This window comes from Lampris incognitus, chromosome 10 (assembly GCF_029633865.1).
Source record: "Lampris incognitus isolate fLamInc1 chromosome 10, fLamInc1.hap2, whole genome shotgun sequence".
Lineage (NCBI taxonomy): Eukaryota > Metazoa > Chordata > Actinopteri > Lampriformes > Lampridae > Lampris > Lampris incognitus.
Window position 1 is genome coordinate 5,197,474 of NC_079220.1, and position 12,761 is coordinate 5,210,234.

General features: G+C 44.8%; 1 protein-coding gene across 1 annotated transcript; it reads right to left on the minus strand.

Moving 5' to 3' along the window:
* Positions 1–478: 478 nt before the first annotated feature.
* LOC130119924 (homeobox protein Dlx4a-like) lies at positions 479–12,532 on the minus strand. The gene is made up of 3 exons (XM_056288521.1): positions 12,199–12,532; positions 7,792–7,988; positions 479–730 (listed from the first exon to the last, which is right to left on the minus strand). Exons 1-3 carry the CDS (start codon positions 12,530–12,532, stop codon positions 479–481), a joined length of 783 nt encoding a protein of 260 aa, XP_056144496.1.
* Positions 12,533–12,761: the final 229 nt, after the last annotated feature.

A 12,761-nucleotide genomic window follows, 5' to 3' on the forward strand; every position in this document is an offset into this window, starting at 1 on the left:
GTTGTCTGCGTTGCACCACTATAATTTGGATTTCCAAGTCAAAAATACAACGAGGCCTATCATATTAATCACTGGCGCTTTATTTCGAAGAATACCCTGACCCCATGACCAATGTTTCATTGGCAAAAAAATAATAATTTTAATGTTTTATGATGCTCACAGATAAGTCCTTGTCAGATTTTTGGATTCTAACATTGTAAACACGAGGAGTCATGAAAGTGGGTCAAGATAAAGTCTTCGACCGGCCATTAGCCCACCAAGCAGAAAAACCACGAAAAGCAGAATAAAACAAATCCAGATGCTTAGAGCAAATCTTTGGAGTCATTCTTTGGACATTTGGGGAAAAAAAAAAAATAAAGAAGAAAATCCAGAAGGGGGAAGCTGGGAAAAAAAGAATTTAAATGTGGGGGAAGCGGAAGTGAAGGCCCAACACATTTTTCAATCCTTTGTGCCGAAAGTGTTCCCTGGGGTCGCACGGTCACATCATCTGAGTCCTGGGCATTGAGTCTTGGGGGTGTCCCGGGTACCAGTGTCCGAAATTGTTCATGTACCCCGCGGAGTGTCCCGGCGGGTTTTTATTGACCATGGAGACGTCCCACAGCGGAGGCATGCCGGGGGAGCAGGGCGAGGCCGAGGATGGCGGATGGAGATGGTCCCCGTCCGGTCCGCACGGCCCGTTCTTCATGATCTTCTTGTATTTGGACCGCTTGTTTTGGAACCAGATCTTCACCTGAGAGAAGGCAGAGAAGAAAAGAAATATGACACGGAAATGAGACATCAGTGATGAATGGCGAGGCGGATGAATGAGGCTTTTGATGGGGGTAGATAGCCTGGTTTTAATACTATCTGTCCATCCTGCCTATTTCTTCTTTTATTATGCTCTTGTGTACTTTTCCTTAATGTGAAAGTGTATGGCATTGTACAAAATGTGCTGTTGAAATAAAGTTTGATTGATTGATTGATCACATACAAAATGCTAATTCACCATTTCAAGCAGGCCTGGTTGTATAGGTAGGCCAGGTGCCCAAAATTCAAACACAGCCATATTCCGAATACTACCGATAGGATAGGGCCGGCCTCAATGGCATCCATAAAATATAAGGATTCAAATCAGGCCAACAGTTTTCCTTTACGGTATGGATTATACAACATTTTTTGGCGCGAATGATAAGTTAATCCTGTGTTTCCAGTCCGCTTGCAAATTGAGTGTCAAATTGAGTGAATTTGCCTCAGGGGCAACACGGCTGCTCGGTGGTAAATGATCAGACTTAATCATCATTACACATGGCTTATTCGGTGATTCTTTGATCCGAAATCAGGTTTCAACGGCATTATGAAGGACAATAAACAGCTGAGGCCTGGCGCTGCCAGGAAAAATAGGCCTCCGTGTTGACACACAGAGAGATAAAAGAAGAAAATAAAATGTGCGACAGAAACGGTTTCTGCTTCGGCATGTGGTCCGCATTGCATCGGGAACGCTGGCGTTTTCCAAAACGGGATTTTTTTTTTCTTTTCTGGAGGTGGTTGAAGTGGTTTCGTGGAGCCGTGGCACCCACTGTGTCAAAATTGTGAAATACGTATATTCTCATAAAAAGACAATTGTAGCCTTCTCACAATTGATCCGTCTTGCCCGTAATGAGGCCTGCAAAACAGCCCCGGCACTCGCACAACCGGCCCCGTTTGGAAACGTTGCCTCATACGGAGACACAATGCAACACTTGACAATATTTATTTGATCTGCACTGTTCCAATTACGTCTGATGTAAAATAGCCTATAGCCTGTATGAGATAAGGCAATTTCTGTCAGGGCTGGCACATCCAAACTCGAACCGTTGTTTGATGAATCACGGAGGTCGTTTTCGCTTTACCCAATTTTCAGATTATTTGGGAGTAAACTTGTTGCGCCGTGTCGACCCTCGGACCTTAAGGACGTGTGCATGGGCTTATTCATTAAGAGCACGGGTAGCAGTAACTACTTTCGTCCTTCCATTATCTGAACCGCTTACCCAGCTCTCAGGGCCACGGGGATGCTGGAGCCTATCCCACAGTCATTGGACGGCAGGCGGGGAGACACCCTGGACAGGCAGCCAGGCCATCACAGGGCCCCCCCCCCCCCCCACACACACACACACATTCACATATAGTGACATTTTAGTACGGCAGATTCACCTGACCTACATGTCTGTGGACTGTACCAGGGACCTTCTTGCTGTGAGGCGACTGCGCTAACCACCGTGCAACCGTGCCGCCGCAATAACTACTTCCATCACGTTAATCCCAACTGTAATAGATAGCTTCCTAGTCGCACCCAAATCAGAGATGGCTCATCTCGTCGTAGCCGCGGCTCATTCAGGAATCATGACCCGCTGGATATCAACGATCCCTGTGTCATTATTACAACAACACGTTTCTTAATAACCACTCTGCACCAGCTCAAAGACGTGAACATGCGAGTCAATCAATGGCAGGTGAAAGTGAACGCGGCTCCGGTGAGAGTCGTTTTCCTGTAATTATTGGTTTCGCGTTCCAGCGGCGACATGGAGATGACAGGGCATCTCTGAGATCTGCCGTAATGTGACTGGCGTTAAGAGGCGGCGGAGGAAGGGTGGCATCCCCGTCACTCTCGAGCACAAAACTATTATCATAAGCCTCAATAGACGGAACTAGGAGCACACAGCAGTGTCAGTCTGGTCTCTCACCCAGAAGAAGGGAGACGAGATACGTGAAGTCAAGCCAAGAAGAAGACAGGGCCAAACTGGAAGAGAGAGAGACCGAGACAGACAGATGGCTAGACAGACAGACAGACAGACAGGCAGGCAGGCAGGCAGACAGACAGACAGATAGATGGACAGACAGACGGCCAGCCAGATAGATGGACAGACAGACAGACAGACAGGCAGGCAGGTAGGCAGGCAGACAGACAGACAGATAGATGGACAGACAGGCAGGCAGGTAGTCAGACAGACAGACAGATAGATGGACAGAAAGACAGATGGCCAGATGGACGGCCAGCCAGATAGATGGGCAGACAGACAGACAGGCAGGCAGGTAGTCAGACAGACAGACAGATAGATGGACAGACAGGCAGGCAGGTAGTCAGACAGACAGACAGATAGATGGACAGACAGACAGATGGCCAGATGGACGGCCAGCCAGATAGATGGGCAGACAGACAGACAGGCAGGCAGACAGACAGGCAGAAAGGCAGGCAGACAGATGGAAAGACAGGCGGGCAGACAGACAGGAAGACAGATTAGGGTTATTGGAAGGAGAGTCGGTGGTTTACATGTTTTTCTGCTGCGCTGAGGGGAAAGAAACAAAGAAGATAACGAGGTTGATGAGTAACGAGGTCTCTGATTGGCTGAAACGGTGATGTTGTTTCTTCAAGAGCGACTTTGATGTTGTGTCATTTGATGGCTATCTTATAGTGTGTGTCAATATCTCATTATGTCTTAGTGTGTGTGTGTGTCTCTCTGTATATCTGTTCGTGTCTCTCTGCACATTGTGTGTGTGTGTGTGTGCGTGTGTGTGTGCGTGTGTGTGCATGTGTTTGTGTCTATCTGTGTCTGCACATCTGTGTGTGTATCTTTGTATATCTGTGTGTATGTGTGCATGTGTTTGTGTCTCTGTATATCTGTGTGTGTCTGCGCACATTTGTGTGTGTGTCTCTATTTGTATGTGTGTCTATTTGTACGTATGTGTGTGTGTGTGTGCATGTTTGTGTGTCTCTGTATATCTGTGTGTCTCTGCACATCTGTGTGTGTGTGTGTGCATGTATTTGTGTCTCTCTGTATATGTGTTTGTGTCTGCACATCTGTGTGTGTGTGTATGTCTCTTTGTATGTGTGTGTGTGTGTGTCTCTTTGTATGTGTGTGTGTGTTTGTGTCTATCTATGTGTGTGTGTGTGTGTGTGTGTGTGTGTGTGTGTGTGTGTGTGTGTGTGCGTGCGTGCGTGCATGCATGCTTAAGCATATATTTATACAGTTATGCACACAGGCCGGCCTGGCAAATGAAAGCTGATTACACCCGACTACAATCCACAGAACCCAACTGCCAGCCACATGAGTGTGTCAACACAAGATGTGCTGTGTTTCCATTTACACCACTGGCCCGTCCTGTCCTACCATACACTCTGGCATTCCCAGTCTGATCCAAGTCTTCCGGACCAAAAAAAAAAAAAAGAAAAGAAAAAAAAAGAGGCAGTTTTAGTAAGAATAATAGTTTAAATTTGGATCTAAACGGATTGCTCTACACGAGAAGATGCTGATGATGCTGTACTTTAATGGAGATGCTGTACTTTACAAGACAACACTTCTCCGACTTCATAACAAAGAATTATTGTTTTCATCAGAATAATAGCTTCAATTTGACACGTATCATTGAATTTAAATGCAAAAAATGCTCTTTTTAGTTGATTATTCGACTATCTTTGAGGTGGGTTCCAGGGGAATGCCTGAGAAAATGAGTCTGATTTTCCTTTTTTTTTTTTTTTGGTTTATCCACCATAAAATGACTCAAATAACTTTTATGATTGCTGATTTCACTCCCTCCACCATTTCCTAGCCCCACATAATAAAACCCGCCATATTTTTTTAATCCTAACTCATATCTCACCAGAAAAGTTATAAAAAGATAAAGTCTTCCATGGTGGTCTCCGATACATAAAACAGTACAGACGGAACGGGGCGGGACGGCCAAATGGAAATCGCTGCAGCTATCTAAGACTCGAAAAACAACTTGGAGGCCCTAGATATGAAGAATGGAATGGAACGATCCGGAACAAAGACTTCACAAACGTCTGCTGAGGTTCACCGCCGTGTTGCAGATAAGGGCCGCGGGCCGGACCCCCAATGCCAGCTGGTCTGCTCCGGCCCTCGTACGTACGAGCGCCGACCCGAAACAAAAAAGTTCTCTTTTCCGCCATCCTTACCCCGACGCAGCACCAAACCTGAGTGGAGGTGTGGGCGTCCCCTCGTTCCTCCTGCACACAGCACCTCGCTGAAGAGTAACGTGAAATTGAACACAATGTCTTTTGTCTGTCTCCTCTGCAGATTCTCCCACAGACCGCGTTCAAGAGGCCGCCGTGGCAGGGCGGCCTCCACTTCAAAGGCCCAACCGGGCTAATGACGGGCTGATCCCTTATTCCCAGTGCAAACATGGCTGCTGCGGCGGCAGATTCATAAGGGATTAGGGTACATGTGGTGACATCGAGTCATTGTCTGTTCTCATTACACACAACACACACGCACACACGCCGGCATGCGCACAGAGTGCCAAACGCACCTCGTGTTTGTGTCTTAACCGAGTGCTCTCTACCCGACTCCCCCCTTTTCCCAAATAATAGGCCACTGTAGGGCTGTGAGTTCTCTCAGAACAACAAGGTAATAAAAACAACGTTATACATAATGCCATGATAGTCCAGGTTTCTGTCTATACGGCTCGTTATAGCATAACCCTTTTGGCAACAATACACCCTTCCATCAGGTTTTAATTCCTTTCATTTTTTTTTTTTCCCAGCGAGGAAAGATACAGAGGCCAGAGCGGAGATGCAACACAATGCAAACTCGCCCTGCGTCAGAGCCGTCAGCCGTCATTCTTGCAAATCTGTGTGAATCTTGATTTCTCAACCGCCTCGGGGAGGAGACGAGACAAGGGGCGCTATAAAGCGAATCGAGAGAGTTGAGAGACAAGACGGGATTGTTTAGCACAAATAAGCTTGGAAGCAAAAACGAGACACACACACACCCTGCTGTATCCTCGCTGAAACGCACACTTGTGCCTACATGCATGAGTAAGACGTGTGCTCTCCGACACGCTCCAACACTCACGGAGCTAGACGTGCAAACACTAGCAGGACTCCCACCCACAGCAAACGACTGCACATGCGTTCACACACACCGTGCGTAGACATACAATCGCACTTAAACAAGGGATCCATTTTCTCGAGGGGCTGCCTCGACCCTCCTCTCCGTGTCGACACACACACACACACACACATGCACGTTATGTGCATGGGTGCATGCAGGCATGGACGCACCTACACACACACACACACAAATACAAACTAGCTGACACAAATACACACATGTACGTCTAATCTATTGAGACAAAGATGCTAAACCACAGCAGGAACATAGCGAGTGACATGGTCCACGGTTAAATCATTTTGTCTCTCATTTGTCCACTTAAACTCTACATTCAAGGGGAGTTGTGTATCAGTAAAGTACAGTGTAGCTTTAAAATTTGCCTTAAAGCACCCTTTCGCAGGTTGGGATGTATTTGTACACAAGAAAGGCGCAATCAGTGCAACTTCATTGATTGATCAAAAAACCCTGTTCTGAAATCGCCACTCGTCTCCACAGCTATTTGCCTTGACATGATGAAGGCTTATTTCACACATAATCACGTACACATGCACTTTACACAAATACCCCCCCCCCCACACACACACACACTTACACACAAACGCAACAGGATTTGGTTACAATTTAACGTTGTTTCTTTGTCTAAAATGTTGTTATTCCCGTTTTTCATTCCATTTTGTGTGCTTTTTTTGTGAGGGCCGTTTGCTTACAATCCTGTTGTGTGTTAAATGGATTCTTAATAATAATAATAATAACAATGATAATAAACGTCATTTGATCTTGATAAACTCCTGTATCTGACTCGGGAACATTTTGATTAGACAAACTGATCAATCTGCCAAATAATGCGCCGGACGAGAAAAGGCACGTTTGTATTTTCATTTTATGAAAAGTGTTTTGACGTTGGCAGCTCCGCAGACTTGCTTGCTTCACACACTTTACAAGCGCGTCAAATACGTGTGTACAGTATAATGGGCCTATTGACCGACCCTTGTTTCATATTCAAATCACGTCCATATCCATTGTGACTAGCCGCAAGGGCTGCAAGGGCCGCAATGGCTGCAGTGGCTGCAATGGTTGCAGTGGCTGCAGTGGCTGCAGTGGCTGCAGTGGCTATTTCAGCTTCAGCTATGAAAAAAAAAAAAAGAAAAAAGAAAAAGGTTTTGGCCGTTCATGCCAATGCCTTCCGGTTCATTACGGCCCACATTTCGGAATCTGTTTTCTCCCGTCCCGTGATTAGGAGTCTTTAAAAATAAACACAGCTCCATCAGATTCTGCCTCGAAACGCTTTATTTGGCCGAAAACGTACCGAAAAAAAAACAAAAAAACAAAAGTGCGCCGCGGCTGAATGCCTTTATATCATGGGAACGGAGGAGCACGGCGGTTCCTGATTGGCTGGCGGGTGGAGACCCGCGCGCCCATAACCCGTCCGCAGATGCGCGCGCGCCGTAACCATGACAACGAGCCGGCGAGCCCGTCAAATGAACGTTTAACGGTGTGAGCTTTTAAAGCTAAGCTAGCTCTTGGTTGCCGGCAGCCTTTCAGCTCAGAGTTGCCTACAAAAACGTTCAGGAAAAGTAAGTAAACGCTTTTATTTTATATATATTTGTACGCAAGCGATCAAGGGTATTAACCGGGAACAGATTCAGGGTTACGGTTCGGATTTTAAGATGTTAAAGGCGTTGAAATCCTTTCACACACAAAATGACGGCTTTATTAAAGGGTGGTTGGTAACCATGGCGGATACGTTGTGATTTTCTGGTTTAAAGTTCCCCCTCCACATGCGACTTTTAAGTAAAGGCGAGGGGGACGATAAACGTCCGTTACGCATCCCACCCGTCACTGCGCATGCGCGAACCCGCGCCTCCCGAGTCGTGCGCGCGGGCGACCCGTCTGCTCATTCGTTCCCGTTCATCCCACCGCTCACCTGCGTCTGCGTCAGTCCCAGTTTGGCCGCCAGATCGGCTCTCTCGGGCAGAGCGAGGTACTGGGTTTGCTGGAAGCGCTGGTTCAGGGCCTGCAGCTGCAGACTGGAGTAAATGGTCCGCGGCTTCCGGATCTTCTTCCCCTTCCCGTTGAGCCGAACCTCCCCGTTCTCTATTACCGCCGTGGGCTTCTCCTGGTCTGCAGGCAGAAGGGAGAGAGAGGAGGGGGGGGGATAAAAGTCCCTATAATATAGACTTGGTATAGTAACTCCTGCAAAAAGGGCATTGCATGCACATCCGCTCCCTTATCCTGCTCCCAGGAGCCTATCCCAGCAATCGTTTTGTATATATATATATATATATATATACATATATATATATATATATTTACTCTTACAATTTTTGCATTCAAATGCACGATGCAAGTAAGCGTGGTCATAGCCAAGCGTGCATGTGGCGTCGTGTGTCTATGAGGGAATGAATGGCGCATATATGCAGATATATCGTCGTCCTATAAACATGGGAGTAATCATTTCTATTTAGCAATCTGCATTGAAAGCGATGCCGGTTCGTCGGGTCAGCGTCTGAGCAATTAGATCCGGCCTACGTAAAACGTGATTTCTCCTAAACAAACACGTCCGGACCGGCAGCTCTTTTTGTTGTTTTGTTGAAGGCCCATTAGAACAACTGTGTCTGGTCTGCAGTCTGATCTGTGTTGTGACATTCGCTCCATAAGCTGTCGTCCATGACAGAACAGCTGGACGAGTCGAGGCCCCCCAAGAAGACCACCACCACCACCCCCCCCCCTAACAGGACCTCACAGCTGCTGGGTAAACAAGGGGCCGGTGATGTACCGTCCTTGTGACATGTGTGCTAGCCAACATTTATAAGGAGGGTGAGAAAGAAAAAGGAGCAGGCAAACAAAAGACGGCTAAAAACAAATAAGAGACATTAAATCGATAGCTGAGAGGAGCTCGCGGCCTTCACGCCAAAGAGAAAAGTTCGAATCACTCATACTCGATTATTATTATTGTTATTATTATTGTTATTGTTGTTATTACTATTATTATTGTTGTTATTACTGCTGTTTTTGTTACATTATCTTTGTTAAAGCTGGACCTGCTTTCGTTTTCACTTGCGACGACTATAAAGCATGACGGTCAACATTATGTGTGTGTGTGTCACACACACACATATATATGTATACATATATACACACATGTATATATATGTGCGTGTGTATATATATGTGTGTATATATATATGTGTGTGTGTGTGTGTGTACACACACACACACACACACACACACACACACACACACACACACACACACACACACTATCCTCGGGGCCCTAGATAACGTGTGTGGTTGCTAAGTGACGGAAGAGCCGTCTGTGACGTGTGACATATTTACATATTTCATGTTCCATTTAGGCGCCAGCCAGAAGAGATGGGAACCATTCGACCTTTCCTTCACCTGATTTAAGAAATAAACGGTTTGTGGGATCAAAACATGGCGGTTAAATGTTGCGGCTTTAGGGCAGACGGGCTGCCCAGCAGGGCCGAGGCCTACTGAGCCAAATACACAGAACTGTTCTCTGTATTTAGTGGGGTTTCATTTGAAGCAGGCATCTATCACTCGTCCCGGGTCAGTTTCCCGCCATCGACCACTTTATCGTACACGTGGTTCACGCTTTACAATTGACCATCTTTGAATTTCCCCGGAAATACGTCCCCCCCCTCTGCAGATTGGCGCCGTTTTGTTTGGATTTTAACATACTCGAACCCGGTGATTAACACTCTGTCCTGGCCTCGTGTTCGCCCGTTTCCTGTAAAATGCGGCACACGTGGACGCGCTGATGGAAGAACCCGGTGCTGAACCGGAGGCTTGACGTGTGGCGGTTTCTCCGGAATCTGCACTTCAGGGTGGACGAGGACGCTCTTATTGCGGCGTAGCGTCCTCCGAAATGCGGTAAAGACGACTCTGGGGGGGTTTGCGTATTGAGCCCCGTGTACTGCAAACAAACTGTTCATAAGAATTCAGTTGAAGTCGGTGGATTCTTAATTCAATTGTTCAGCAGTATTTACTGAGTCCAGTTACAATTAAAAAAGGTCATTACCCGAGTAGCCAGAGCATATAATCAAAGCATCAGACGACTATTTATGACTGCCAATTAAAAATGTATGGTAATTCAGCTGAGATTTATTTAAAAGCAAAATATTAAGAAAATGCTAAGTTTATGCTATGTTTATTTTCTATAGCATTTTTTACGTTACGTACTTGAGGTTCTTGATTCCAGAAAAAAGATCAACACTATGCCAGAAAATAAGAAAAAAGATCAACACTATGCCAGAAAATAAGAAAATTGATCAACACTATACCAAGAAATAAGAAAATTGATCAACACTATACCAGAAAATAAGAAAACTGATCAACACTATGCCAGAAAATAAGAAAAAGGATCAACACTATGCCAGAAAATAAGAAAATTGATCAACACCGTACCAGAAAATAGATCAACACTATGCCAGAAAATAAGAAAACTGATCAACACTATGCCAGAAAATAAGAAAATTGATCAACACTATGCCAGAAAATAAGAAAACTGATCAACACTATGCCAGAAATTAAGAAAACTGATCAACACTATACCAGAAAATAAGAAAACTGATCAACACTATACCAGAAAATAAGAAAACTGATCAACACTATACCAGAAAATAAGAAAACTGATCAACACTATACCAGAAAATAAGAAAACTGATCAACACTATACCAGAAAATAAGAAAACTGATCAACACTATACCAGAAAATAAGAAAACTGATCAACACTATACCAGAAAATAAGAAAACTGATCAACAGTATGCCAGAAAATAAGAAAACTGATCAACACTATACCAGAAAATAAGAAAACTGATCAACACTATACCAGAAAATAAGAAAACTGATCAACACTATGCCAGAAAATAAGAGAAATGATCAACACTATACCAGAAAATAAGAAAATTGATCAACACTATGCCAGAAAATAAGAAAATTGATCAACACTATACCAGAAAATAAGAAAATTGATCAACACTATACCAGAAAATAAGAAAACTGATCAACACTATACCAGAAAATAAGAAAACTGATCAACACTATACCAGAAAATAAGAAAACTGATCAACACTACACCAGAAAATAAGAAAACTGATCAACACTACACCAGAAAATAAGAAAACTGATCAACACTATGCCAGAAAATAAGAAAACTGATCAACACTATGCCAGAAAATTAGAAAAGGGATCAACACTATACCAGAAAATAAGAAAAAGGATCCTATACCAGAAAATAAGAAAACTGATCAACACTATACCAGAAAATAAGAAAACTGATCAACACTATGCCAGAAAATAAGAAAACTGATCAACACTATACCAGAAAATAAGAAAAGGGATCAACACTATACCAGAAAATAAGAAAACTGATCAACACTATGCCAGAAAATAAGAAAACTGATCTACACTATACCAGAAAATAAGAAAACTGATCAACACTATACCAGAAAATAAGAAAACTGATCAACACTATACCAGAAAATAAGAAAACTGATCAACACTATACCAGAAAATAAGAAAACTGATCAACACTATACCAGAAAATAAGAAAACTGATCAACACTATACCAGAAAATAAGAAAACTGATCAACACTATGCCAGAAAATAAGAAAACTGATCAACACTATACCAGAAAATAGATCAACACTATACCAGAAAATAAGAAAACTGATCAACACTATACCAGAAAATAAGAAAACTGATCAACACTATACCAGAAAATAAGAAAAAAGATCAACACTATACCAGAAAATAAGAAATCTGATCAACACTATACCAGAAAATAAGAAAACTGATCAACACTATACCAGAAAATAGATCAACACTATACCAGAAAATAAGAAAACTGATCAACACTATACCAGAAAATAGATCAACACTATATCAGAAAATAAGAAATCTGATCAACACTATACCAGAAAATAAGAAAACTGATCAACACTATACCAGAAAATAAGAAAACTGATCAACACTATACCAGAAAATAAGAAAACTGATCAACACTATACCAGAAAATAAGAAAACTCATCAACACTATACCAGAAAATAAGAAAACTGATCAACACTATACCAGAAAATAAGGCAAAGGAAATAGCTGCCCTACAACGTGATCTCTGAAAAGGAGGCCAGTTTGTGCTGGAGGGGGTTATTCTATTTTTTTTTCGCGTGTGTTCATCCACGGAGCCTTTATCGCGGGGGGGGGGCACCAGGATGCAAGAGGTCATCACTTCTTCTCCTTTTCTGTCCATTTCTACATTCTTACCTGAGCTTCTACCGCCACGTCTAGTGCGCAAACAAAACCTACCCGCATTGTCTAATCTGCTGTGTCCGAGCGCTCCGCCGTGGCCGCCCTGCTGGTAGGGCAGATACGCGCCGGGGTGGTGCGCGTTCACGGGGCCGTGGTAGGGGTACCCCAGCGGGCGTCCGTACGACGGGGTGCCGGCGGAGAAGGGGCTGTCGTGCTGCGAGGGGCCGATGGCGTGCAAGCCGTGCACCGGGTAGTGGCCGTGGGACAAACCGGGGGAGGGCTGCTGGTGGCCGGGGTGGCCCGGGTAGCCGTGTCCGCTGAACTCCAGAAACGCCGATTTGGAAGGATCGGGGGCGACCAGACTGTCCGACATTGAACTCATAGTCATCATCGAATGAAGGGTCCATAAATCCCCGAACTCATGGAGCCCACCTAGAGACGGAGACGGCGCATGGCGAAACAAAAGGTTTAAGCTCCGCGGGGAAAACAGGGGGGGGGAAAGGCGACACCAGATATCCTGCGAATCCTACGAATCCTGCGAATCCTCCCCGTCCCGAAACAACGGCCGGAATAGCCCCCCCAGAACAGCCGAGCTCAACAGGGTCGGAGGTGCTCAGCGT

Excerpts from the sequence above, each read along its gene's own strand:
- LOC130119924 (XM_056288521.1), bottom strand. The coding sequence starts at position 12,532 with ATGATGACTATGAGTTCAATGTCGGACAGTCTGGTCGCCCCCGATCCT. Across the intron at positions 7,989-12,198 it reads CAGCAGATTAGACAATGCGG|ACCAGGAGAAGCCCACGGCG; the intron begins GTAGGTTTTGTT and ends TTCTGCCTGCAG. Across the intron at positions 731-7,791 it reads TGGGACTGACGCAGACGCAG|GTGAAGATCTGGTTCCAAAA; the intron begins GTGAGCGGTGGG and ends GCCTTCTCTCAG.